The 27898-nt window shown below is 54.1% G+C and overlaps 1 protein-coding gene across 1 annotated transcript; it reads left to right on the top strand.

The window, feature by feature from the left end:
- The first annotated feature begins 1761 nt into the window (after nucleotides 1-1761).
- On the top strand, nucleotides 1762-11138 carry MINAR1 (membrane integral NOTCH2 associated receptor 1). Its single transcript, XM_026510609.4, has 3 exons — nucleotides 1762-4221; nucleotides 5623-5877; nucleotides 9890-11138. The coding sequence occupies exons 1-3, from the start codon at nucleotides 1792-1794 to the stop codon at nucleotides 10085-10087; spliced, it is 2883 nt and encodes a 960-aa protein (XP_026366394.4). The 5' UTR covers nucleotides 1762-1791; the 3' UTR covers nucleotides 10088-11138.
- Nucleotides 11139-27898: the final 16760 nt, after the last annotated feature.

Genomic DNA, 27898 nt, shown 5'->3' with positions numbered 1-27898 from the left:
CCGCGGTCTCTGCGTGTTCCTGCAGACACGTGTGGGAGAGCACACGCGTGAGCCAGGAGCTCCTGGGGAGCTCTGCCCCCAGGAGGGACGGAGAACCCATTGCCAGGAGCCACCGAAACCTAGCCCAGAGAAAAGACGCCATTCCCATTGGAAACGGGCTGAGCTGACCTCAGAATCAGCAGGTCGGCCCGTTGGGGCACCTTTCCAAGCAGGTGTGACCAGGGAGGCGCTGCCGTGGGCTCCCACATTTCCTGGTAAATCTCGGACAAGGTCCACACGTATCAATGGGCTCTACTAGCTCTTGTGTGTGATGTTCTGTGGAACTTTGGTTTGGCGTGTTTAACTTTTCCATCAGGATGGGTTCACTTAGTGTTCCCTTCCATTTCGAAGTAAGGCGTATCGTTATTACTGTGTGTGGATTACAAATAGTGGGCGTGGGAAGTTGTAAAGAGACATAACAGTACCCATAACACATAAGAACACAGGGTGAATGGGAAGGGGCACTGGGAACGTTCTGGATCTTTCCAGGGGTTTTGGTTACTGCACAGACATGCCCATTTATCGAGGCTTCGGCAAATGCGCACTTAAGATTTGTGCATGAGGGTCTGATTTCAAAGGAAAACTGTGGGCAATTATTGACCTTGGGTTAATGATATGCATGATGAAATATTGGGGTGTCTGCACTTTACTTCAAAGTGCATTAAAAAAAACAAGATGGCTCGATGAAGGGTAGAGAGATAGGTATGTGAGGAACCAAATACCGTAAAATTTAGTGGTACAGTCCAGATGGCGGGTATATGCATATTTGCTATGAAATTCTTTCAGCTTTGCTGTATGTTTGAAAATTTGCATCATAAAATACTGAGGAACAGAGATTACTCTTCAGGAAAAATCCACATTTACCCTCCAAACATAACCACCGGTGATATTTCAGGGTACATTATTTTCTTTAATTTTCGTTTCCAAGAATATATAACTTTCTGTAATTAAGACCTTCTTGCTTAAAACATTTATTTTCACTTTTTTTCACTCAGTATTGTAGCATGGGTTTTTTCTTTGTGTGTGTGTCCTAAAAAGTCTCCAATGTATAATTTTTAAATGAAGGTATAATTTACGTGCAGTAAAACTCACACATGTGAGCACACGGTTCCATGAGTCTTGACAGATGCATACCATCGGGGAGGCCCCGGGGCCACGGGTCTGTTTTCCAGAACGTCATGAATGTGGCGTCCTACCTCACATAGCCAGAGGCTCCGGCTTCTTTTGCTCGAGCATGATGCCCGTGGGCTCCATCCACGTCGTTGTTTCTACGCTAGTTTGCTCCTTTTTCTTTTTTTAAGATTTATTTATTTATTTGAGAGAGAGCGAGCAGGGGTGGGGTAGGAGCAGAGGGAGAGAGAATCTCCAGCAGACTCCTGGCTGAGCACACACCCCCTCGGGGCTCGATCTCACAACCCTGAGATCATGACCTGAGCCGACTGAGCCACCCAGACGCCCCAGTTTGTTCCTTTTTATTGATGGCTCACATCCCGTCGTAAGGACGGGCACCGCTATCATTTTAACGCTCGTGGAAAGTCGCTGTGTACCGCGGTGTGTTTTATTTATGCATTCCTTGGCTATTTGGATATTCACGATGTTTTATTTTTTCCCGATGATAGATGCCATCACAGCAAACACCTTTATACATAAACCATGGCCATCGATTCCTGGGAGGGAGTTACAAAGTTGTATGTTCTGTTATCAAAGCTGATGATACATTTTCCAATTAAGAAGCTTCTCCTGCATGTCTTTATGTGGTTCGTAACAAGCTTGGCTCACGACCCCACCGGTGTTTATGATCTCCCTCCACTTTTTGACGTTGTCTCTGTAGAACGGACTGGAAGACTCCGTGTCGGCCGCGAGCCTCTGACGTCCGAAGTCATGGAGACCAACCAGGACACTTCCCTCTTCTTGATGAAGATCTTGGAGGAGCTGGACAGCAAGCAAAACACCGTGTCCTACCAGGACCTGTGCAAGTCCCTGTGCGCCCGCTTTGACCTGTCGCAGCTCGCCAAGCTGAGAAGCGTGCTCTTCTACACGGCTTGTCTCGACCCCAACTTCCCAGCCACGCTCTTCAAAGACAAGATGAAATGCACCGTGAACAACCAGCAGTCCAAGAAGATCATGGTGGCCGCGGACATCGTGACGATATTCAACCTGATGCAAATGAGCGGGGGCGCCGCCAAGGAGAAGCCGCCCAGCGGCCGGCAGAAGGTGCGCAAGAAGGAGGCGTCCTTCGAGTCGTGCCGGTCGGACACGGAGGTCTGCGCTGCCGCCGCGTGCGAGCCGCTGAACTGTGAGCTGAGCGAGAGGCCCTTCCACCGGGGCTACCCCGCCCGGCAGTCCTCCCAGGGCCGGAAGGCGGGCTGCAAGGACTGCCCGCAGTTCGTGCCCGCCTCCGAGCCCAACTTCCTGCTGGGGGTCAGCAAAGAGCTGAAGAGCCGAGCCGCCTCCCTGGACCGGCTGCAGGCCCTGGCCCCCTACTCCGTCGCCAGCCCCCAGCCCTGCGAGATGCAGAGAACCTACTTCCCCATGAACATCGAGAACGAGTCCATCTCGGATCAGGACCCCCTGCCCATCAGCCAGGGCATCAAGGAGACCTTCATTTCCAGTGAGGAGCCATTTGTGGTCCAGTCCTGTGTCCAGAAAAGGAACATCTTTAAAGAGGATTTCCACAATCTGATGGCCGTGTCCCCCACATTGGTTGGCCCCACAAACAAGGCAGAGGCTGAGCGTGGGGAGCCCCAGGGTCAGAAGGAGCCCCACAAGACTCCCTTCTTCAATCACAGCTTCGAGATGCCCTACAACAGCCAGTACCTGGATCCTGTGTATTCCCCCGTGCCTGACAAAAGGCGGGCAAAGCACGAAAGCTTGGACGACCTTCAAGCCTCCACGTATTTTGGACCCACGCCGGTAATGGGGACGCAGGACACCAGGCGCTGTCTGGGGAGGCCGGGCAAGCAGACCCCCTGGCCGGCCAAAAGCTGGAGCCTGAACACTGAAGAAGTCCCTGACTTCGAACGGTCCTTTTTTAATAGAAATCCCTCCGAGGAGAAGCTGCGCTACCCAAATTCCAGCAGCCCGAGCCCCAACTTCCCAACCCCAGACAGGCGCCCCACTTACCTCGCGCCGAAGGACCAACAGCTGATCCTTCCCGTTGGCTACTCCGCAAAACCAAACGGGCTCAAGCCTAAAGAGCTCTCGTCCCCTGTTGACCTGGAGAAGGGCGAGCCGGTCAAAAAGTTCAAAGACAAGAGCATCGGCTGCACCAGCGGGCAGCTCAGCTCGGACACCAGCAGCGTGGGCACCCAGACGGAGCAGCACGCACCAGAGCCCAAGAAGGGCAAAGATTTGTGCGCCTCGGGGCAGACCAAGTACGGTGACAGGCACGCCGCGAAGCAGTCAGATGACGACTCAGAAATCGTCAGCGATGACATCAGTGACATCTTCCGGTTTCTTGATGACATGAGTATCAGTGGCTCCACGGGGGTGATGCAGTCCTCCTGCTACAACAGCACAGGGTCCTTGTCTCAGGTTCACAAGTCAGACGGTGACAGTTCCCCCGAGCACAACCTCACCAAAATCGCCAACGGGCTCCCCGGCAGCAAAGGAGAAAAGGGCAACCGGCCTGAGAACAGCCACCACTCGGAAGAGGAGCTGAAGACCAGCGTGTGCAGACTGGTGTTCAGGATCGGCGAGATCGAACGGAAGCTTGAATCACTGTCGGGGGTCCGCGAGGAAATCTCCCAAGTCCTGGGCAAGCTAAATAAGTTGGATCAGAAAATGCAGCAGCCCGAAAAGGTGAGCGTGCAGATCGACCTGAATTCCTTGACAAGCGAGGCTCCGTCCGACGAGACTGCCTCTCCGCAGATGTTCCGTGCGCATGACGGCCCCCGGGGACCCAAGCTGGAGAACGCGGCCGACTGGTACTGCTCGGACGCCAGCGGGAGCAACAGCGAGAGCCTTCGCGTCCAGGCCTTAAAGAAGAACCTCTTCACCAGGCCGTCCTCCAGGTCCCTGACGGAGGAGAACAGCGCCACAGAGTCCAAAATCGCCAGCACCTCCAACTCGCCCAGAGACTGGCGCACCGTCACCTACACCGGCCGTGCGGGCCTCGGGGAGGAGGGGAGCAAGGACAGAGGCCCTGGGGAGAGTAAGGACTGGCATCGCAAGTCCAAAGAGGTAATTTCACCCACACCCACGAACCTGGGCACTCGCGCTGCTGCAGCCCTGGTGCGTGTCCCGCCCTGTGCGTTACAGGAGTCAGGAGAAAGCCCCTGCCTCCATGTGCTGGCTCTCCTTCCAGACTTGGCAGGCTTTCCGTGTTAGAACAGGCAGGACGGCACAGGCAGGTTGTCTGTCCCTCCAGCTCGGAGGAGTGCATGCCGCCAGGTTGCCCACGGGAGAAAACGGGATTTGGATGCAGGATGGGTGGCGGAGGCCAGATTCTTGTGGAATGGGGAGCGTGGTGGAGAGTCGGGCATTGCCAAGGATGGCTTCCTGTGCCTTCTGAAATAGCGGGGTGCAGGCGGAGGCAACGGGGATGCCTTCCACGCGCACGGGCTCAGGTGTCCCTTTCCTGCCTTGTGGATTCACGGTGGTCCTCTTTGAAAGTTGGAGTCTTTCCATGGTAAGATCGATAGACGAATGGTAGGCAAAGCCAGACAAATGTGGAAATGGTTCCCGAGCCGCCGCCGAGGACAGCAGCTCCCCATACGCCCCTTCCTTTGCTTTGTCGCTGTTTTGCGTCACGCTTGTGTGTTCAGCTCTTGTCGTGCTGGCTTGAGCGTGTGTGCATCTTGAGAGCCGGCCTCCCCCGGCAGGTCCGGAGGGAGCGCACACACAGGGGCTCGTGTCCCCTGCGGTGGGTGACTCGTGTCGGTGGCCCTGGGGCTGCTGTTCGTCATTCTCCCAGGGTTTCAGTGAGGCAGTTTCCACGTGCTGCTTTCTCAGTTCCCTTCCCTGATTCTGAAGGTCAGGGGAGTGACCGGAAGGTCCGGTGGCAGAGAGGGAGTGACGGCGGTGTGGGCTGCACACACGCAGAGCCACACGGGGAGCCCGGGTTCCCAAACTGCCAAGAAGGAGAAGCTTGGAAGACGGGCCTCTCAGCAGGTTTTCAGTGTCCAAAGTGGGGGAAAAGAGTAAAAGATCCCAAAGCATCAGCGATGTCTGTGCTGGTGGCTGCTCTGTCCTTCTGCGGCCGTGGACGGCGCGAGGGGTTGGAAAGAGGCCAGTGGACACGTGCTGGGCCGGTCCCCGTGCAAGTGCACACTCATGCTCACACACATGCCCGGCATGGCTCACCACGCACTCATGCAGGCCGTCTCTCTTAGGCACCCTCCCCTCCGTCCCTCCGCTCGCGGTCCTGTTTTCCCCCTTCTGCGTCAGGAGCGTGGCTTCACGTGGTTGGTGGCAGTGATGGTGTGAGGGTTTGGTCAGGTGCAGGCTCAGGTCAGTGCTGTCATCATCACGAGCGTCCCCGGAGAATGCCGCCTACAGGCATACTTAGTGTCTGCATGTAATAAGTGTGACACCCCTCAGCCTCTGTGCCGCCTGTCTGGACCTCTCTGTGCCCCCCCGCAGGCGGACAGACAGTACGACATCCCCCCCCAGCACCGACTGCCCAAGCAGCCCAAAGACAGCTTCCTGGTGGAGCAGGTGTTCAGCCCGCACCCCTACCCCACGTCCCTCAAAGCCCACATGAAGAACAACCCTCTGTACACGGACATGCGGCTGACCGAGCTGGCCGAGGTGAAGCGGGGCCAGCCCTCCTGGACCATCGAGGAGTACACGAGGAACGCGGGCGACAAGGGCAAGCTGACGGCCCTGGACCTGCAGGTGAGTCTCGCGCTGTCCCTGGGGCGGGGGTGGGGATGGGGGAGGGACGGCGGGGGCGGGGGGATCCCAGCCACACCGCGGCCGGGGCACGAGGACCCGGGATGGCCAGGTCCAGCCTGCTCTCTCACCCTTCAGCTCCCTGGGCCCCCACCATGGAATTCTGAACTGTCACAAGCCGCAGAGCGGAGATTTTAACGAGGGGAGCGTGATTTGGCTTAAATGTTTGGAAACATTTGACTGATGTCTTTACTTTGGCCACGCGGTTTGCTAACAGCGCCTTTAAGGTTCTGCACCAAGTGCAGCTTCTCGCCTTTGCTCACAAGACCTGAGCCAAACTGTTTAATGAGATACGAGCTGATTTCTCCTTCCACATGTAGCACGTGGGATAAGCATAATTGTGGGAGCCAAGCTATGGACTATGTTTCCATACGGAGCAGCCCCCAGGTAAGAGCCACCCCCGGGAGCTCTGTGAACGCTGTCGTGGCCAGAGGGCATGTGTGCTGTCCCCCACACGCGGGGTTGGGGTCCGGTCCCCTTGTATGTGGGGGGGGCAGCTCCACCTGCTCCCATTCTCACCGCCTCTGCCTGTGTCTCCCCGTCACCGTGAGCCCGGGCGGCCCCTGTCCCCGCCTGCAGGGTTAGCTCTGTGGGCGGTGGGGCCACAGCCCCAGTGGTGCCAGACCTACAGGTCTCAGGATGACCGTGTCCCTCGGGGCAGTGGGAGAGAGGCCAGCGGGGTGGCCTGGGCCCGAAGCAGAGGGGGCTGAGCGGGTGCAGCGTGGCGGGAACAGACGTCACGTGTCCACGGCGCGGGGCTCTGGTCTAGGGCTCCCTTGCCACGGGACCCAGGACATTCATGCCCGACCTGGGCATCCATCCCCTCACCTGTCCAGCGGGCACCCGACACTGTCTACGTTGCAGAGTCCTTGTGAGGAATTTTGGAAAGAAGGTATTTAATGTACCAGTGTTCAGTAGGCACTGAACGGGGTTTCCGGGGCCGATTCCGGGTGATGCTGAGATCGTCAGTCCAACTCCCCAGCCCCCGCCCCTCCTGCGTGCACCTCCTGTCCTGTCCTTGTCCTGCTGGCTAGACCGGGATGGATTCCCTGCAGGTGGGCCGTGTGCGGCTTTGCTGTGGGTGCCGTGGGGTGAGAGGGGTTCCACTAGTGCGCGGCCTTGAAGGGGTCAGATTAACCGAACGAGTCGCGGATTGAGAAACATCTTCTTAGCGTGCGGACGAAGGAGGCTGCTCCCAGGTACGCGTGATGTTAATGTGCCCGTGTTTGTAAAGACATAACAAGAAACCAAAGTAGATCTTCAGGTGAGAGAGCTTTGGGCGACGTCCCTCACAAATGCATCACGTGTCCAGCCGCTCAGAACAGAACAGGAGGGAGTGGCGTTGGCCGCTGGGCCAGGGTCCTTGCCGCAGAGTCGAGCCGGCATCGGGAGCGCGAGAAGGCCGGACGGTGCGGCCTGATGTGTGTTCCTCTCTCTCCAGAAGCTCAGGTCGTGTGACAGCAGCGTCAGCACCCGGACGATCTTTGTGGGTCCCCCGGTGGGCACATGTGAATCCCCGTCCGTGGGGCCTGCGCGAGGGCGTAGGGAGGGTGTGGGCCGAGCTTTCACTGCCAGAGTCTGGTCACAACAAGGTCTGTCGCCTGTGTCCCTGGAAACCTTGGCGTCACTGCTCCATTTGTTGTCCCTAGAGCTTGCACTCGTTGAAAAAAACTGTGAAAAAGTTCATCTCACAGGCTGACCCCCAGCCCACAAAGTGTCCGTGCATGAAAAGCAGCCGATTTCCTTCTGTCTGAGGCGGAGGGAAGGAGACACCGGGTGTGTGGTGTACGCATGCTTGCCTCCTTGGCAAGCTCGGGAAGAAGCGGGGCTGGGGCAGCCCATGTGGCCAGAGCCCGTCCTGAAGGTGCCCGGCAGGGAGCAGCTCCACCAGCCCTTGCAGGAGGCCCCCCGCCGCTGTGGACCAGCCTCCCAGCCAAATATGCCCCGCCTGGATCCATCTGTCCCGTCTAGCGTCCGTGAGATAGCTGAAGGGCTTTCGTGGCTGCGGCCATGCACCCCAAGTGCTGCGGAGGGCAGAGCTTTGGTGGGGAGGGAGCTCTGGCTCCAGCATACAGATGGGCGTCCGTCCACACAGCGGGAGCCGGCGGCTCCAGGACCTAGCGGAGGACGCTGTAGCCTGGCTCCCGCGAAGACGGAGCCCCGTGCGCTCAAGGACTGCATTACGGAGAGAGTCGTGTTGCTCACGGCGGGCGTCGGGGTGGCTGGTGCTGCTTTACACCCCGCAGGTGACAAGAGCCTCAGCGAGGAAGGGGGTCTGGGGGTGCGGTTCTAGAGACCCCTGAGGCCCATCCTTGCCATTATGCAGTGCTGCCTAGAATGTACTAGAATAGGGGTTGCAAAGGCAGATGGTGACCCGTCTGGGCTGGAGGACTCTGGTGTCTGTCCCAGCTGCCAGACTCTGCCACTGCCTCCCGAAAACGGCCAGGCATGGCTGTGATTCCGTGAAGCGTTATTTCGGACAGCAAGCTCTGAATTTCATAGAATGTTCACATAGCATGAAATATTCCTCTTTGATCTTTGCCAACCATTTAAAAATGTAGAGGCCATTCTCAGCCCGGGGGCTGTTCACAGGCAGGTGGACGTGGGGCCGCAGGCTGCCCATCCGGCTGGCCCGTCCACAGCGGGTGGACACATGCCCCACGGGTGATAGCAGAGTGTCAGAGAGCGGGCTGGTACAGTGGGGCAGGCAGGGTGAGAGCCTGGGGAGCACCTCCTAGGGAACCAGCTCCGTGACAGGACATTGTCACCCTGGGATCTGAGGCCGAGGGAAGGGAGCTGTTTCTGCAATCCACCGAGACCCACGGTTCAGGGGCAGGGGCCTGGTAGGAACCGAGAGAGGCCCTCGTCCTCGGACCGGGCCCGCCTGGGTGGGTCCGGGGCGCCAGGCTCCGGGGGCACGAGCGCGGCGGGAAAGAACAGGGGGAGCCTCTGGAAGGACAGGTGACAATGAGTAACACGCGTTAGAATCACCAGCATTCTCCCAATGACACGGTACAACTCAGTTTTTAAAGAGTTTTTGAAGGATTTGTTTTGTGATCTTGCGTGTGTGAGGGAGACTTCAATGTGCCCATGTTTCGGGCATTAAAGAAGCCGAGAAAATCTTCAAAATGGATATTTTGTTTGCGTTTCAAAGATTGAGGTGACCTCACTTGGAATTTCAATGTGTTTGCTTTTATGTGACACTATGTTATTAAATGCTTGCCGGGTACAGTGAGAATACTGCGTTTGTGGTGGGAAGACATGGTAACTGTCCCCGGGGAGCGGGCTCGGCGGGCGGGATGGGTTAAATGTGGCGCTTTTCTTGCAGACAGTGCATGCGTCTCAGGGAGACAGGAGACGGATGTCAGTGCGGTTCTGCCCCTGGGGACGCAGCCCCGGGCGTGGGGACGGCCTGCGCGGCTCTGTAGACCTTGACTCTGAGCAGGGGCCTGACCTGCTCAGACAAACGTTTGAAATGGAAATATTTTATATTTTGTTTGAACTGCTTATCTGGGAGGTGCCTTTGATTTTTCAGTAGGGGCTTTGGTGAGGAACTGGGAAGGGAATCAGAGCGAGAGGACAGCCTGGCTTCCAGCGGCTCTGCTCTTAGGGGCCGCTGGGGAGAACATTCGTCAGGGACGTGCGCTGTCCCTCCTGCCACGGGGCCACCTGCTCTGGGTGACAAGCCCTGAAGTTCAGCCCTGTTGGTCTCGGTCCTAATTTGCTTGCTCGCGGAGAGGAGATCCGTGGTTTCCCCATGTCAGGACCCTTAGCGCACGGGCAACAAGGGTGGGGCAGGTGCTGTCTGCGGCGCGTGGGAGCCCGGGGCCTCGGCAGCCCGGCTCGGCGGCGGCGGTGGACGTCGCGGTCAGCCCTGATGGCCAGCTGCGGACAGCTCGGGGGCTTCGGGAACCGGGGTTTTACTGCGTCTCTAACATCTTCTCTTCACTTCTAGACGCAAGAATCTTTAAACCCAAACAACTTAGAATACTGGATGGAAGACATTTATACTCCAGGCTACGACTCCTTGCTGAAGCGTAAGGAAGCCGAGTTCAGACGAGCCAAGGTCTGCAAGATCGCCGCCCTGATCGCTGCCGCCGCGTGCACGGTCATCCTCGTGATCGTCGTGCCCATCTGCACAATGAAGTCATGAGCCCGGGCCGCCCGGCGCCCCGCTGTCCGGGGTGAGGTCTCGGGCGCTGTGGCGACAGCGTGCTGGAGCGGGGATGGAGTCACGGAGGGTTTCTGCCCGCGTGAAGACGCTCTTCAGAACGTGCATTCTCCAGAGAAACCTACCCTCCTGTCGGCTTCGACGTAGTGACCCTCGGACACGTTTGGGGAAGTGCAGTATCTTTTCCTACCAATAGAACGTACCCGGCTCCCAGCAGGCACCAACTGAATTCCACGCAGAAAAAAAATTAATTGGATTCTTTCCATTTTAATGAAGTTTCATGGTGGGGAATATGTTATACGGAAGATATTTGATACCTGCCTGCTTGGGGACACGAAGGGAGATCGCAAGACGAGACGGAAAAAAGACGAGTTCTGTTTTCCTTCACGTTCTCAGACCATTGCAGGTGAAGTGACAGGTGTCGTGCCCTCAAAGCATCTTACTTCTCTGTTGACTTTCATCAAGGGCTACTGACTTCTCATCCTTGCCCTGCCGCCATCATTACGATCTTCACTGCAGATTTTCACGGAACATTCTGGACCTTCCTCCTTGTGCGCAGGGCAGGAAGGAGCTGAACTGCCCGATCAGGCGTGGCACGGAGTGTGCTCCCTCTGCTTACTAGGCCGAGGTACTCAGGCCAGGAGACCTTGTTGTCCCCACGCCGAGGTGAGGGGGAGAGCCGCTTGCCAGCAGTGTAAGGCCAGTCTCTGAAAATCACGGCCGCCCGAAGGGTCTCGCACGCTTGCTTCAGTGTGTGGTTCCACTCGCGGGTCTTCTGTCTCCTGGTGACACCGGATACTCTGCTTCTCACCCACGAGTTGAAGAGTTTGGAACGTGTCCTGTGCCTTGAAGAGGAGAGACGATGGCTGAACTTTGACATTCTAACTGTAAACTGTGGTTTCCGTGCGCCCCTCGTCCCGGCCGCGTCCAGGGGCTTTCACGGGATGTGGCACGTTTGTCGATAATACGAGAAAGGTGCCGAGGTGCTCCTGACCACCGCGACACCAACTCCAGAGTTCCGAATATTCGTCAGCAGCGCAAAAAAAAAAAATTCCTCTATTTAACCGTTTATCTATCTATCGGTATGTCTATCTAAATACCTAATTTGGGGTCATTGTCTTCTCTGTTAAATAAGTTGAGAGCAAGGTTTCTCCAGCGTACAGGAAGCTGTTGTAACTCGATCAGATTTTGACCTCCGTTGCCACCTGTCGAATGGTGCTTTGACACAATGGGACAGAAAGAATCCTTTTAAGCATTTGATTCTAATGTCTTATTACAGGACAAAGAAAAATGATTGACAGGTACTAGCTATACCTTAATTCTTCTGAGAACAAGGTGGGAAGCAAGACTCATTGCTCTGGACTGTATAATAAATTCCTGAAAGAGAGGTTTGGGGCACATCTCAGATTTTAAAGCAATAGGAGTCCAGCATCCATCCCAGAAACCTTCGAGTAATGCTTAGTTTGCTCTGTCTAATCCTATAGTTCCCCACACGGGGTAGTCAGAACATTTCATGCTGTGAACAAGTAAGGGACGGGTGCTTTCATCTGTAGCGAGCCTTCATTTTTAGGGGTCTTCATGTTACCTGTTTCTATTCTCCAGTTTATGTATCGACTTTCAACTAGGTGACTGAAACTTAAGCCTTAGTATGAAGAACTGAGGATTTATAATTGAAAATGAAAAAAATATATATATTATTGTCTATTGTCAGAAATTTAGTCTTTTGGTGCTCTGTTCTGGGTTGGGTACACTAAATAAGGTTGTTTCTTTCATCCCAAAGGAGATACTAGATTTGCACCTGCAAGAGTTGGGAGTTGCCAAACCAGCTCTCCTGCTAGCCAGTATGGCTCTGTGATACATTGTCCCTGTTATCAACAGATTCAGCCAGGAGAGCGTCAGAGATAGGCAGTTCCCAAGCTCTTGCTCTGTGATTTGCAGAGAAGTGGAGATGCACTTACCCAGGATAAGAAGAACTTTGTCCAATCCCAACCACTGCTCCCCTTGCCCTCCCCTTGGTCCTCCACGGGGGGTGGACCAAACCACTATTGCCACTGCTCTTGGGTGACCCTGTTCCTAATGGGCCCTGCTGGAGCCATGTGTCTAGCGACCACGGGGGGAGCGTGCTTGTAAGCCCCACCCTGTGTGCAGAAGAGACAGGACTGTGTAGAATTTTCTTCTACCCTTTTCCTATCTGAGGAGGTAGCAGAGAAATTTCGTCTTGCTCTTAGTCCAGCATAGCTTTAGAGCTCAACTCGACGTCATTGCCCATGACAAACAAACACCCAGACCTGCTGATGCCCTGGGAAACCAGGTGGCCGCAGAGGCAAGTGGTTTCCTATGGGAATGGGTTATCCCCAGCCTTATAGGATGGAGCGTGGTGCCAAGTTATGGATCCTTGCCGTGGCTTGAAGCTGATGGATGCTCGGCGTCTTGGGATCTAGAGAAGGTGAAGTTTACAGTTGGGTCTTTTCTCTCCACTGACCCCAAGCTTGTGACAGCCTTCTTTCCCCAGACCCCAGACTCCTGTATCCCTGTATTTGCAGAACGGGGCAAGAGCAGAGTCTGGCTGGGAAGGAGACCTCTACCCATCCCTCTCACATTGCCTCTCGTCTCCTGCTGCTGTGAGCTCCCGGTGGGTGACGTGTGGACTGGCCGTTCTTCTGTGCTGGGCACCACCTTCTACGATACTCTCTGGCATTCTCACACCAAGTACAATTTCTTATGCCTGGGCCTAAAATCACACCACTGTCAAAATTAACTTCATTTCTCTTGCTTTTATAAAATGAACAATCAGAGAATGTTGCTTAAGGGATGATGCTGAAGTCTGATATCCTCAGCCCATGGCTAAACTCAGAATCGCTCTCTTCCTCTTTCCTAGTCTGATCTGCTTTGAACACAGCCTTGCAGAAAAGCAAAAAGGTTCCCAGCTCAGTTTTCAGATGTGTCACACCACTAGCCCCTTCAGACTGCAAATCCAGTAAGGCAAATCCTATTTCTACCACCCATTACTAGCCGATCATAAACTGTTAGTATTTTAGGGCATGCAGCCGTGTGACTGATACCTGCAAGGCTACTTTCGTAGATATGCAAACTCCCCGCCCTGTGCCCCGAGTCCTGATACCCTTATTGGAATCAAGGCAGTGCTGTTTTTGTTTACACTTGATCAATATAAGAGTAACGGCACCGCATTCTTTTTTAACAAAAAGTAAGCTCTGCCAACAGTAAATGATTCTGTTAAGTGGTATAAAAATTTGTGAGTGTTGAAATTCAACATGCTTCATATTATAATCAACCTGCAAGAATATTGTGGTCAGTTGTGTGAATACCAAATCAATATATACTGTATATTGTACTATGGCAATTTGTATTTAAAGGCAAAGATATTAGTAATTGTCGGTATAATTGGGGGAAAGGGTATTAGATATTTATTGATTAACAGTGAGAAATGCAACAAACTTCCTTATTTATGCCTTATGAATAAAAGGGTGTGAAATGTAAGGTGACGTTTTACGCGGGAGACTCAAGGAATGGGTACTTTTGAAGGCAGGGATTGTCTTTTCTATGTTTGTCCTGTATAGCTGTCAGCACACTCTTGGTGCTTGATCAACGTTATATAAAACCAATAACTAAGCACATTTTTAGATCTTTTTTCAAATGGCTTGTGTAAAATTTGGTTAACGTACAATGGTTGGTTTGAAGCTATTCATGTAAAATCTGCCTCTCTCCAAATATAATAAAAAATAAACTGAAAAATTATAAGACCTCTTGCAGTGAGATTTTATTCTATGCGTAAGTTGCACGTGTTGAGTTTTATGCACACGTCGTTAAGTGTCCAACTTGGTGATTTTCCACGAATGGAAAGCACGCATGTAACGAGCGCCCAGAGGAAGAGGCAGGACGGTCAGACACCCTGGAAGCCTCCCTCGTGCCCCCTTCCGGTTAAAACCTGGCAAAGAAAAATGGCCCTCCTCACTTCTGAGGGCACACTTACTTATGCTGGTCTCTAAACTTTATGTAATTGCAGTCATGCAGTTTTTACTCTTTTTTAAAATATACTTGACACAGTGTTACATTGGTTTCATGTGTAAAACAGGGACATGTCTCGCGGGATGCTGAGCTCACGAGTGTAACCGCCATGTCACCACACGCTATTACGGTATCTCTGACTGTTGTGTACCCTCCATCCCGCGACTTCTTCATCCCGTTACTGGAAGCCTGGACCTCCTGCTGCTGCCACCCACCTGCCCATCCATCCCCTGTCCGCCCCTCTGGCAACCACCAGTGTCTTCTCTGTATTCACGGGTCTGTTTCTGCTTCTTGTTTGTGTGCTAAGTGAAGCTGGAGTCAGAGAGAGACAAATGCCATAGGACTTCCCTTATAGGTGGAATCTGAAAAAACGAATGACTGTACTTTGTGTCTGTCCTCTCTCACCCAGCGTGATGCTGTGGAAAACGCCGTGTTGCTGTGTGTCGTTGCATTCTTCCCATTTTGTTGCCTCTACCGATGGAGAACCTGGCCCAATTTATTTATCCATTCTACCATTGATGGGCGTTTACGTAGCTTCCGGTTTGGGGCCGTGAACGCTCTTGTCTGTATTTTTTGGTGAATGCATGCGTGTGTTTCTGCGGTGGGCATATCTACGAGTAAAACTGCCGAACCTTGAGGTCTGTGCTCTTGCTCTGCTGGAACAGATACGGTCAAAACATTGTCTTGGTGTTTCCATCAGGTGACCCTCCCCTCGGCAGCATGCTTGCGGGTTCCAGGTGCTCCCTGTCCTACTCACAAGGCACCCTCTCTCGCCCTAGCCATCGTGCAGGTGCATGTCCTGGTGCCTCATTGCGTATTTAATTTACGTTTTCCTGAGGATGAATGAGACTTGCTACCTTCCGTATATTCATTGGCCCTTTGGATGTTTGTGAAGTGCCTGTTCACGTTTTTTGCCAGTTTTCTATTAGGCTGGTTGTCTTTTTCTTTATGATTTGTACAACTTCTGTATACATTCTGAAAATGACTTATTTGCCAGATATACATTACGAATACTATTTTCCATTCTGTGAGCTTTCCATTTTTATTCTTTTAATGGTATCTTTCTGATCAATAGAGGTTCTCTATTTTGATGGAGAAATGCATCATTTTCTTCATTATGATTGGCAATTTGAGTCCTATTTAAGAAATTTTTACAGACTCCGAGGTTATGAAGATGCTGTTTTCTTCATGAAGCTTTACTGTTTTACTTTTCATGGTTAGATCTGCACGTCCTCTGGAACTGATATTTACTCCTGGTGTGAGATGGGGGTTATGATATGTGCTTTCCCGTGTGGATATCCATTGATCAGCACTACTTATTAGAAAGATCATCTTTCCCCCTTTGACACAAGTGTGTTGACTTTCTGGCTTTCTGGACTTTCTATCTTGCTCCATTTGTCTGTTCGTCTGTACTCGTGTGAGCACAACATCAACATAATTTTTCATCCCAGAGATATGAAGACATGCTTCACTGTGAAGTAAATGAATCGTAGCTGACTTGGGTAGAGGCCGTAGCACAACTCTTGCTTGTGGAATTGTATCGTGGAGGACGCCAAAGAGAAAGAGAACTCATCTGGCTTCTTTTGTCTCATTGTGCCACTCACAAATGTCACTGAGTTCTCTGCCCGAGTCATTAAAGAAAAGTGATTGGACACAAGTCAGAGCACATTGCAAAAAGCAATTAATATCTTGACACCTGCACACAGAGAGAAGTCTCCGATGTGAGCTTGGACAAGATTAGGGCAGCCACACAACAGTGGGTTGAAGAATGCTTCTCAGTTTTACAATAAGATATTAATTCAGGCCTAAGTCCAAGGTTTGCATACAGATTGACTGGACCTGGATTGCATTTTGCCGGAGTGCTCTGAACAAGTGAATTAAGAAAACAGCATGTAAGTAATCCGGTAGGGAAAATGGTTATCCTCCCTGCGAGGGCGAATCAATGTGCACTGTGCTACCGCAACGCATTTTAGCCTGTCATCAGTTTAAATTCTGCCCTCCAAGCACCAGCGGAAGTCAATACTTGGTTAACTTACTTTATGCTATTGAAGGTCCTTTTTAAAAAAGCACACCGTCTCCTAGCACTCTAGATTTCAGGCTTTGTCTGTGGTGAGCCGGAGTCCCTGGGATTTGGCCATAGCCTGATGTGAATTATAGCCGGACTAGTCCTTGTAATGGAAAGGAGGGGAGGAGGCACACCTGACTTTAGACAGAAGTGATACCGTGTCATGTGAAAAATAGTCTCTGAAAACATAGAATATTGGTGTTTCTGGCTGGAGCCAGGCACTGCGGCCCAACCCGTGCACACGCCGTTTCTCTGCTGTCTCAGATCTGACTTCAACTCACAGCAGTGTTTGAAGATTCCTGAAAGATTCATTAAATCCCGGACATGAAATTATTGCTGGAAAGCAGCAGCAGCGTGTGGTTAGTTGCAAATACAGTCTCCTTTCATTAGTCAAGGAAAGCACCCAGTGAATTACGCCCGATAGAAACCGAATAGTCGCTTGTGAAGAGAAGAATTGTACATGGTACTTTCATGCTGGCCACTCACAGGCGTGTCCCGTGCTCTAACGATTCTTGTATCATTTCAGAAGTTCCAACGAGGAAGGCTCTCCAAGATCATTCTCTCTGGGACCGATGCTGTTTGATGTGGATGTCTCCGCCAGCCTAAGTTAGCATTTTATTACTAATTAGCTTTATTATTAAAGCTTAGTTTCACCATTAGCCAGGGATATGTGACCTATTTCTTTCTGAGACAACTTGTTTCCTACCCTTTGCTCTACTCATTTACTTATTGAACTCATATTTATTAAGCAACTTGAGCGTGCAAGGCCATGGCTGGGGGCTGAAATATTGTCTCCAGAAGCAACAATGTCTTGAAGATACTAGATGCTTAATAAACACTTGTTGAATGATGAGGGGTGAAATGGATGCGTGAAGTCTGAGAGCTGATGTCTCGGAACTTCACTCTAATGAATGCACACATTGCAGTCAAGCAAGCAAGTGCATAATTTCAAACAGCAAGAGGCATAACGAAGGACAATTTTCACCTCAGAGGGGAGCAGAGGCACTGCCCGAGCTAGGACAGCCAGCGAAGGCCCGCTGGAGAATGTGGTGTGTGGACATCTCAGGATGAGCATATCTGGCAGAAGGAGCCGGCAGTGCAAAGGTCCTGAGGTAGGAATGAAGACTGGGGAGAAGGACAGTGTGGCTTGAATCTAGTGAGCGCAGTAAGAGGGAGATCCGTGAAGCAGGCAAGGTCCGGGTTAGGTGGGGCCTTTAGGCACCGTAAAGAGGTTACATTTTATTTCCTATATAATGTGAAGCCATTGGAAGGTGGCAAGCAGCAAGATGACATAATCTGTGATTTGATGGATATTTTTAAGAGGTTGCTCTGGCTGCAATGTGGAGAATGGGCGGAAGGGAGGCAGGGGTGGAAGCAGGGGGACTGATCCAGAAGGAGCTGTAACGTTAGGGGAGAGAAGGCCGGGTGTGGCCGGGTGAGGCCATCAGGTGGAAGTTACTGATCTTTATTTGTGGGTTTGGCCAACTGGCCTTTCTGGTGCGGGCAGAGAGAATGGGGCTGAGAAGGGACGACTTGCTGATTTGGGGCTTGAAGAGCAGTGGTGGTGCTGTGTGGTTGGAGAGTTTGGAAGGCACGGTGTAGGGATGGGGACAGAATCTCAGGCCTTGCTTTGGACCCCTGCCGTCGAGGTCGTCTGCATCTGGTCCCTGCTGGTTTGGCTCCTGCCTATCTCACCCGCACATCTGGTACTAAAGTATTTTATGCACTGGGTACCCCACAGCATGCTGTCTCAAACGTCTGCCGCTCCTCTGCCTACACGCTTCCCTGCGCGACTCCGCTCAGGGCCATTTTCTCTAGAGGGTCCTCGTATCCGTCCGTTTAGGCCGTGATGCTCTGCGCTGGCGAGCCGTCTCCAAAGCTCACGCCAGCAAGGCTCGTTTCCCACGTGGCATGTTCACTGTGCGTCCGCTCAGCTGGATTTCACGTCATCTTCGTTACAGGACCCAGGCTGTGTGAGCAGCCCCATGCCTGGGACACACCCGTCCCGTCTGCTGATGGAGGGAGGGAAAGACCGCAGAGGTTTGCGCAACGCTTACAGCTCCCGCCCCGGAGTGACAGCAGACCCCGTGTGTGCACGTCCCGAGGCCCAGCCCGGGATCGGTGGGGGGAAGCAGGCTCCTGCTCAGGGAAGATCTCAGCAAGGCGGAGCATGGCAGGGAAGGGCAGCAGCGAGGTTTTAAAAATGCCTCACACAGCACTAGTTAGCACAGGAGGGTGTTAGACACGCAAATTCTCAGGCCTACCCAGATCTACCGAGTCAGAAAATCTTGGAGGGAGAGGGCAGGACACGGGCCCTGTAACGTGTGATTTGCCCGGCCCTCCCGGTGGTTCTCATGCATGCTTGAGAACCCCTGACCTCACACACCTTCTCTGACTTTCTTCTACCGACGAGGTCAAGGGGGTAGTCCCCAGCACACCCACACTTCTATCACCACAGTGTTTGGAAGATCCAGCCTTTTCAGCATCAAGACTGGCATATGGTAGGTGCATAATAAATGCTAGTGTAAGAATGCGGCATTTGCTGTCCTCGGCCAGCTCTGTCCGCACCGGTGCTCTCGGGACCTGTGTCTTGCGCAGGATCAAGGAACATCTGGATTCCTGGAAGTCGCCCTCCTCTGTCTATACCCTCCGTCTATACCACTCATTGATCCACCTGCAGGCTTGAGTCTGGTTCCTGCAGCACACACAGGGTTGGCAGCTTGGCCTCTGTGCACAGGTGCATTGCCCCAGCCCGTGCCCTATCTGGCCCTGGCTTCCGCGCTGCCCCGTGGTGGGTGTTTGGTGAGCGCTGAGCCGCAGCTGTGGTCATGGCAGTAACCGCTCTCCTTCGGCACTCAGCACGTGCCAGGAACCCACTACGTAGCCCCCACAACAACCTGAAGATGTAGGAATGGCTCCTGTCCCCACAGGATAAAGAGGAGGCCAGTGAGATGGACCGAGGATCAGACAGCTGGTGTCTTGAATCTGGGATTTAAAGCCTCGTTTAAAATAGTGTCTTCATGGAAACAATTCAGATACAGCAAGGCCGACAGATAAGCAGAGGGTGGCCATGGAAAGACCGCTCCCAAGACCACCCGGAGCACTGGGCTCGGGCAGAAGACCGAAGCAGACAGAGGGAGCTGTGGGCAGGAGCCTTTATAGTGGCTGCCGGGCAAAGGAGCCGGAGAGACCGGGCGGGCAAGACGGTTTGGGATTGATTGCCTAATTTCGCTATGGGCCCTGAGCTCCCACTCCAGGACTCTTAACCTCAGGACATTGGCACGAGAACTTGGCCCCTGGCTGTGGGCAGGTGGAGGGTAGCTCGGAGTGTGAACATCTCGTAAAACAAGATGCTGGAGTGTGGGCTCTGGAATGGTCGGTTTGCATGTAAAAAGTGCGTCCTCGAGCGTGAGTCCTGTACTCTCTCTAGGAATTGGCCGGCCCTGGCAGGGATGAGGAGGGATTATTACACTGGCAGGAGAAACTGAGGGTCATCTGGTCTGTAAGCAACACAGGTGGGACCCAAACTCAAATCTGGGTGGGCCCAGGGGTTCTCTGACTCCAAACCCCAAGCAGTATTGGGCTGGACTTTGAAGTGGGGGAGACCCGTTGGGCTGGTGCCTACACAGAGCCACTCAATGGATTTCCACCGAACTCTAATTCTGCGGGCCGGGTGCAGCACGCCCCAGGTCAGCGATGACCCCGTGACAGCATACGCCCGAGAAAGCAAGACTGAGGCGTCAAAGGAAGATGTGGAAGGAGGATGGGTCTTCAGGCTCACTGACTAAATCCCACACATCCCATTTCTGTTGGAGCAACTTTCAGCCCCTCGGGGTTTCTGGGAACAGAAACAAACACCCTGATCTTAGGAGGCTTTGAGAGAATGAAACGCAAATCTGTATACAAAGCACCAGGCTTGTAATAATTACTCAACAAGTGTTCGTTGCCTTCCACCAGCTCAAAGGGCTAACACAGGCAGACACGAAGTCTTGGCCCTGCTGGTCAGCTCTGGAGGGTGGGAAGCCCATGGTCAGAACCACCAGATAGCCACAGTCCCACAGGTTGGCAGGCCAATGAGGGACCCACCTGGTGGTCTCATGCCAATGTCCTGAGGTTACAAAACCCTGCAGCGGGAGCTCAGGGCCCACAGAGAAAGCAGGGAACAAAGAATCCACTGGGAAAGAAGGGGACAGTTGTTTGAGAAGCTGTAGAGAGGCTCCCAGGGACCTAGCGTTGGTGTCAGCAATCCCAAAGAGACAGGGGTTCTGACATAAGGATGCTGTCATCAGGAGGAAGAAGAGAACTAAGGACGTGACCACTAAGGCGAAGTCTTCCAAGGGCAGAGGGGGATGGGCAGCCGGCTGAACCATCCCCCACCCTGCGTCGGCATCCGTTTGTCCACCTGTTCATTGGACCAACACCTGCCGAGCACCTGCGAAGTGTTAATTCTGGGGATAATAAGAAGCCGAGTTTCCATGCCCAGGGGATTAGAATCAGCTGCGGGGATGGACGCGTGAATGCATACGTCCCCGGGAGATGTGCGCGCAGGCTGCCAGGAGAGAGCACAGGGGGTGGCTGGGTAGCCTGGGAATGGGGCAGGCCCCAAGAAGAGGCGGCTCTGGCTTCTACTTTGTACGTGACGATAGAAGTGTCAGGAAGAGGATGTGAGAAGGCTGTGGGAGCAGAGAGAGCAGCGTGGGCCGGCACAAGCAGACGCGCACAATGAGGCCTATTTCAGGGTCCAGCGCCCCTTCCTGCTGGAATGCAGAGTTTAGGAGAGGAGCAGAAATAAGAGAAGGCCACTGTCCCCATTTTACTGTCGAGGAAACTGAGGCTCACGGGTTGAGTGCTCGCCCGGGGTGGAGCAGGGAGTGAGCAGCAGAACGGAGAGGTAAGCTGGTGCGCTTTGTCCCCAGGTCCCATGTTCTTGGTGCTCTGAAACAGTCTTTCCGTGGCCTGCGTTTTAGCAGTTAGCCTGCAAGTCAGTATTTGGAGCTCAGAGTAATTTTCCCGTGTGGTTTCAGCAACAGACGATGTATTTGAACAAAAGAAAGAGTCAAGATACAGGTGCGACTGTTTGAAGATCTCGGTATACAGGGAGGCACTTTATACCTCTAAGGAAGGGGCAGATTGTTTAGCAAGCGGGCTTATCATTTGCAGAAAGTTGGACCCCTGCTTTATTATGTCTTTCACCAAATTAAGTCAATGTGGGCTGAAGGGCTCGGTGTTAAAAACCACGGGACTGTGAAGGTCCTGGCAGGAGACACACGTACACAGAAAGGGTTTTTCTTCTTCTTCTTCTTCTTCTTTTTTAAAGATTTTATTTATTTATTCGACAGAGACAGAGACAGCCAGCGAGAGAGGGAACACAAGCAGGGGGAGTGGGAGAGGGAGAAGCAGGCTCATAGCAGAGGAGCCTGATGTGGGACTCGATTCCGGAACGCCGGGATCACGCCCTGAGCCGAAGGCAGACGCTTTAACCGCTGTGCCACCCAGGCGCCCCCAGAAAGGGTTTTTCTACGTCTGGCCTCACACTTGAATCAACTTTGCTAATGAGTCGTAAACACGAGCCTCTGGTCGGGACAGAGAAGCTGGCACCGAACTTGCTCTCCTGCAGTCAGCCTGCAGAGAACTGCACGGGACGTGAAGGAAGCGGAGTTGTTTTCAGGCATCAGACATGGGGCATCCAGGACGGTGAGGCTGGCAAGAAGGTCACCCCAGGTTTCTGCCCAGAGGAGTGTTCTGGGCTGGGGGAGCCGAGGCAGCCTGGGCTCCCCCAGCCCCACCTCCCTCCACATGATTATTCCAAAACTGTCCCCGTGCAGTGCCGGGGACTTCCGTCCCGCTAAATTCAGTGGACCTTACTCTATGTCTGTTGCATGGGACACATGTGGCCCGTTCTCCTTCAGACACCTTCCTGTCCTGGCCTCTCTCCTCCTTACTGGCCTCCACTCTCCTGCGTCCCTTCACTCCCACGTCTCTGCCTCCCTTCCAAGCCCCTCTTCCTTCCGTCTGTGGTTTCCTGGGATCGGCACCTGCAGCACAGGCTTAAAATGCCACCCGTGTGCCGACGGGCCCCGTTTATATCCTTGCAGCTGGTCCCTTCTCTGAGCTCCAGCCTAGATATCCAGATGTCCCGCTGAGACCTCCGTGGTGTCACTGCACACTTCATGCACCTACCGGTGGCCGGTTTGGTCATGCTCTCCCCAGTCCCCTCCCGGCCCTCCCGCCCTCAGCTAGTTGTGTTCCCTCCAGCTGGGAGCGGAAGAGGCACTGGCAAGTCCCATCTTTCCCGTGTTGCCTGCATTCACCCGTCACTCCCCTGCGGACCTCAGTTCACGTGCACATTGTGCCCCTGGGTGCGTGTGTGTGCATGGCCACCACCAGCTCACACCTGATGAACTCCACACCGTTCGCTCTGGCAGTCTCTGCTCTCCCCTCACCCGTGAGTTCATTCTCCATAAGGAGCCGAAGGGACCCACCAACCTGGATGAAATCGGATTATATCACCTTCACTGGCTCCGGTGGCCCGTGGACTGAACAGGGTCTGTGGTCCCCCCACCACGCTCGCCTCTCACTGTGCGCCGGGCCGCCTTGCTGTCCCAAGCACACCACGCCCGTCCCCGCTCAGGACTTCGGCACCTGTTCTCCCTCATCGTCATCACGTCACCGAGCCGGAGCGGTCCTCCCAACCTCAGCACAATCCCTCCCTGCCGTTCACACTAGGTGTCCCGGCACTTGTCCTAGTTCGATATGCAGACATAATTATTTATTTTTTACACTACGTTGAAATCCCCGTGAGAGCTGCGTCTTCAGCGCCCACACCAGGGCTAAGCCCAGAGGCATTCAGGGAATATTTGTGGAAAGGATGGGGTATTTCTGGATATTTGTATTAAAGGTGAAAAAGAACACAGAGCTGTGTAAAGGAAATGTTGCCTACTATAGGGAAAATGTTATTAATGTGGGTTTGGGTTGCTCAGTGAACTTACAAATGCCTATAGATGACGTCCTGTATATTAGCTGGAACATTCTCCAGCCGTAATGAAAAATAGCATAAAACAAGATCTTTAGAAAGGATGCATATAACGACGGTAATAAGCCTTTACATAAACTCAGCACGACGAAATCTACAAATTGCGTCCGCACAGTTGTTTGGCTCTCTCTGCATTTGCGAGGTTGAGATTCTGGCGCTGAGAAGGTGGCTCGGGTTAGGTTCTGTGGGAGACAGACGATGGCACGGAGATCTGTTTGCTGGGGACCCCCGGGGAGAGCACGTGGGTCAGCAGCTGGAGGGTAGAAGGGTCCCGGAGCAGAGGAAGCGGACCATCTGCCCGGGACCTCTGGAGCTGTTGTCCCCCCTCCAAGCAACGGTGTGGGCCTTCCTGCCTCTGCAGGGAACAGTGTCCCGGGGCAGCTGGCTTCTGGGGAGAGCTGAGGCTTCAGCAGGGGGAGGGGGCAGGCATCCTTCAGCTGAAGGCAATTCCCAGACAGCAGCTCCCCTGATGCTGTCGGCCATGGGAGCTGGTGGGGTGGGGTCAGCCGTCCGGGGCTAAAGAGGGGCCCCGGGCAGCACAGCACCCAGACAGGGGCTGGGTCCACCTGTGAGTCTGTGAGGGACCCAAACGTCTGGCCCCAATTCCAAGCCTGCTCTGGATGCCAGCGCATTCTCCACGACACCAAAGCACGCTCCACACTGTGCTTGGAGAGCGCTGAGCCGGACCCTCGGGAGAGGGGCTCTGGTCGCGTCAGAGGATCCGCCTTGCTTCTCACTCTGCAGGAGGAGGCGACCTGAAACCGGGGAGTCTCTTTCTGGGACCCAGACGTGAGCCGAGCCTTGTTCCGATGCCTCTGCCCTACGTAGAGTCGGCCTGTAGCAGAGTTAACAGGCAGGGAAGAGGAAGGAAGGCTGTGTCTGGCGTCCAACAGCGTTGAGAGGCACAGAGAGAAGCCAGGGAACCAAAAGAAGAAATATGACTATGTGCAGATGGGTTCCTGAGGTGTAGACAAGCACAGAACGGATCCTTGGGGGGAGAAACCGTGGGGATCCCCTCTTGCGTCCAGGAGGCACGGCTAACGCAGGACGGCTTTATTTCCGTGTCTCTGCGGTCGGGAAACATCCCTCTTGTGTAAGCGCACTTGCAGCTGTGATTTATGACCCGAGAGAGTTTGAACTGAACGTAGAGAAACAGGAACGGAGGGACACTCAGCGTGGGGTTTCGGGAACCCATGGTTCACAGGTCCCCGAGCTGCTCTTTATCAGTTTAAGTCTTTCCTCTGTTTTCCTCTCCAAATGCTAAGAAAAGCTAGTTTAATCTTCACAATCACACTTTTACCTGATTAAAATAATATTTCAGTACTGTGATAGTAACTCCTCGCGCTCGTGGGCCGCTCAGAGGCTTTAACAGTTGTGTTTTTAAGTGAAGAAGCCAAGTGCCGGGATAGTGTCCAGTTTGCAGCCATCCGTGTAAACACGAGAAGTAAAAAGAGAACAGATCCTCGTACCCCCATCTACGTGCCTGAAGGCTGTTTGGGAGGAAAGCTGCTAACCATGGCCACCCTTGGCGGAGGGACAGGACTGGGGGACGGGAAGTGGGAAGAGACGGTTTCCACCATTTATCCTTTTACCCTTCCTGAAGTTTGAACGATATGAAGGAATTACTATTCAGAAAACGTGTTTAAAGAAAGTTTCAGGGTGTGGGAGGCAGTGTCAGCATGGGTAAGGTGAGTGGGGGGTGTGCATGCACGTGCTGGGCCAACGGCGAGAGAGAAGCATCCCTGGGCGGGCGGCTCGGATGCAAACACGTCCCTCTGGAATGCACCCCTGTCTGCAGAGGGGGCTCACTGGAGTCAGGTGGGCTGCAAACCACGTGGCAGCCTCCGGAAGCTTGTGGGCTCCAGTGGCCCAAAACCTGGTTCGCTGCCCCTTCACGTGGCTCCAGACCCCGGGCGCGAGGACGCTCTGCACGCACCTGCTGGGCTCCAGACCCCAGGGGCGAGGACGCTTGGCACGCACCTGTCACTGGCCCAAATGCACCCATCTCCTGCATAGCTGAGCCTGCATGGAGACCCAGGTGCACAGAGTTCCATCTCCATTTGTTTTGTTCCTGAAATGCAGGTGGCAAGGATGGGATTAGAGACCGACAGAGGGGAGAAGATGCACACTTGAGGCACAGGGGGTATGATTCAGCCTCACGTATCGCACGTTCTTGGACTTCTCTTGTTCGCCTGAGGAACTGGTGGGCTGCACGCACTCTACAGACTTTCCGTGGACCCGTCCGCCGGGCCAGGGCCTGTGCCAGCTGCTGCGGGCAGAGCCGTGCACACCCGGACAGCAGCCCTCGCCCGCGAGCGGACTCCGTCAGGACAGACGCACCTGGAGCGTGTCATTAGCCGGTGGCACATGCACGGAGAACAGGAAAGTGCACTGAGTCTGACAACAGGGGCTCAGACGTGGTCCTGCCCGGGGTGCGGTGCCGGTGAGCGCTTTCCCACGCACACTTCTCAGGAGTGACAGTCACCTCTCTGCCCCCACGGTGTGAGATGCTATGCCTTACAGAGGCCACACCCACAGGGAGAAGCCCCCCACCCTCACCTCCCCCACCTTCACCTCCCCCACCCCCACCTACTAAAGCTTCACCTCCCCCACCCTCACCTCCCCAACACTCACTCCCCCAGCTTCACCTCCCCCACCTCTGCCCCCCCCAGAGCTTCACCTCCCCCACCCCCACCTACTAAAGCTTCACCTCCCCCACCCTCACCTCCCCCCAGTGAGTGGGTCCACAGTGAGCCTCGGCCCAGGATGGGACACACAGGCCTAAACCAGCCTGGTCCCTTGGTCTAGCGTCCGGTAACTGCGGTTGGCAGGCAGCGACCTCCCACTCATTTAAGCCCCTGGGATCTGACGATCCAGCCACCGCGTGTCCCTCCCACTAATGACAGCAGGCTCCTACTGAACGGAGCGTGGTTCTGAGATCACAGGTGCACACTCCCGTTTGCCGCCCCTCTCTGACTCTCTGAAGGAGGAACCGTTATTACTGCCAGCCCTTCCTACAGGGACGGGGGCACCAAGGGGTCACGTAGCGTGTCTGGGTTTGTTCAGTGGGAGACACGGGATTTAAACCACGACATCCTGGACTCAGAGATCATGCTTGTGTCTGCTGTGCTGTGTCGCCTTCCAAAGCTTCTCAGATCTCAACACAAAGTCTCCTCCACCTGTCACTGCGCTTGAAAGCCGTCACCCCCTGAGACCTGGCTGTGAGGACGCTGGGCTGACCCCTCTATTTGCACTACTACTCATTCAAACGATTTTCACCAAGTGCCCGCTCTGCCCTAGACAGGGTTCTGGGTGCTGAGAACACAGCGGTGGACAAAACACGCCATTTTCCCATTCTAAGTACAACTCAGTGGGGAGACTCACGGACTGAAGAAGCCGGAGAATATCTAACACGAGACAGACGCAGACGGCCCTGCTCCTGGGGCTCCCGCTCATCTCTAGGAAGCAGGTGTATTACTCAACTCAGTTACAGAGGCAGACGTGGAGGCCAGAGATGTTAGTAAGGACGTGTGAGGTCACACAGGGAGCAGGTTTGAACTTGGACTTCATTTTGGGTTAAATCCAGCTCTGACTCTGAAGTTCTTAACCGTGCCACATCAGGGCCATGGTCAAAGGAAATACACCTTCGTTTGTGCCCCCGCTCCTTCTTTTCCTCCAGCTCCCCCTGCTAGACTTGGGGGAGGGGGGGCAGTGAGGGTGGGGACTGGGGTCTGAGGCCTGTGGGGGTGGGTGGAACCCTGGGGTCCCCTCCTGAGGCCACCTGGCCGTGCTCCTGCCCGTCCTGTCCCGGGAGGGCCCACTCAGGCAGAAGCCCCCACGTCCCATTCTGAACGAGAATGTCGCCAGCAGTAAGTCACCGAGTCGGTACGAGTCCCTCTCTGACACCAGCACTGCTCTGTGTGGTTTTTCTCTCTCCTGCTCTTGTACTGACAAATGAGCTCGTGTAAAGACAAGAAAGAAGGCTGCGCGATTTGTCACAGTCACACCTCCCGTCCCGGCCTCCAGAGTGAACCGTAGTGGTTAGAGTTAATCAATCAATCCCCTTACTGTCCTTGGGGTGCTTCGTTTGCAAAGGGCCCCAAGCCGGGCCCTGGAGTCTTCTGCTTCTGCAAACCGTGCGTGCACGCGTGTCAACCCCATGCTCCCGGGGCAGGAGGGAGATCACCCTCGCCAAGCATCTGCACCAGGTGCCCAGCGGGCTGCCTTGGCCGCACCACCTCACCTGCTCCCACACCCTGGGGGACGCGCCTTCTTCCCTCTGCAGGCCGTCTCACTGGGCTGGGGGAAGGTGGGGCCTGCAGGCTCAGGGACACAGCTCGTGGGGGGCAGGGCTGTGAAAGGAGCCTCTCCACTCATCTGCATTCTAGCGGACGGGAGAGTCCAGTCCCTAAAGATTCCATCTATGTCCTTCCTGGATTTGCATGGTTCTTCTCTGAATCCCCAGACCCGAACTCCTGCCGTTGGGCTTTGTCCTTGCCAATGAGACTGAGACAACTCATCTACCGTGGGTTTAAATCAGATTCTGTGGGCTCAGAGACCCTCCTCGAGCTCCCCACAGCCTCCTGCTGCGGAGCCTCACACGTCCCCAAACAGAAGACATCAAGACAGTGGTCAGACGTTGAAGAAATGGAACGTACAACACAGGATA

Source organism: Ursus arctos, unplaced genomic scaffold (genome assembly GCF_023065955.2).
Source record: "Ursus arctos isolate Adak ecotype North America unplaced genomic scaffold, UrsArc2.0 scaffold_28, whole genome shotgun sequence".
NCBI lineage: Eukaryota > Metazoa > Chordata > Mammalia > Carnivora > Ursidae > Ursus > Ursus arctos.
Note: the sequence above shows the minus strand (reverse complement) of the source record. Positions and strands in the feature narration are given on the sequence as shown.

Excerpts from the sequence above, each read along its gene's own strand:
- MINAR1 (XM_026510609.4), top strand. The coding sequence starts at position 1,792 with ATGTGGTTCGTAACAAGCTTGGCTCACGACCCCACCGGTGTTTATGAT. Across the intron at positions 4,222-5,622 it reads GGCATCGCAAGTCCAAAGAG|GCGGACAGACAGTACGACAT; the intron begins GTAATTTCACCC and ends GCCCCCCCGCAG. Across the intron at positions 5,878-9,889 it reads TGACGGCCCTGGACCTGCAG|ACGCAAGAATCTTTAAACCC; the intron begins GTGAGTCTCGCG and ends CTTCACTTCTAG.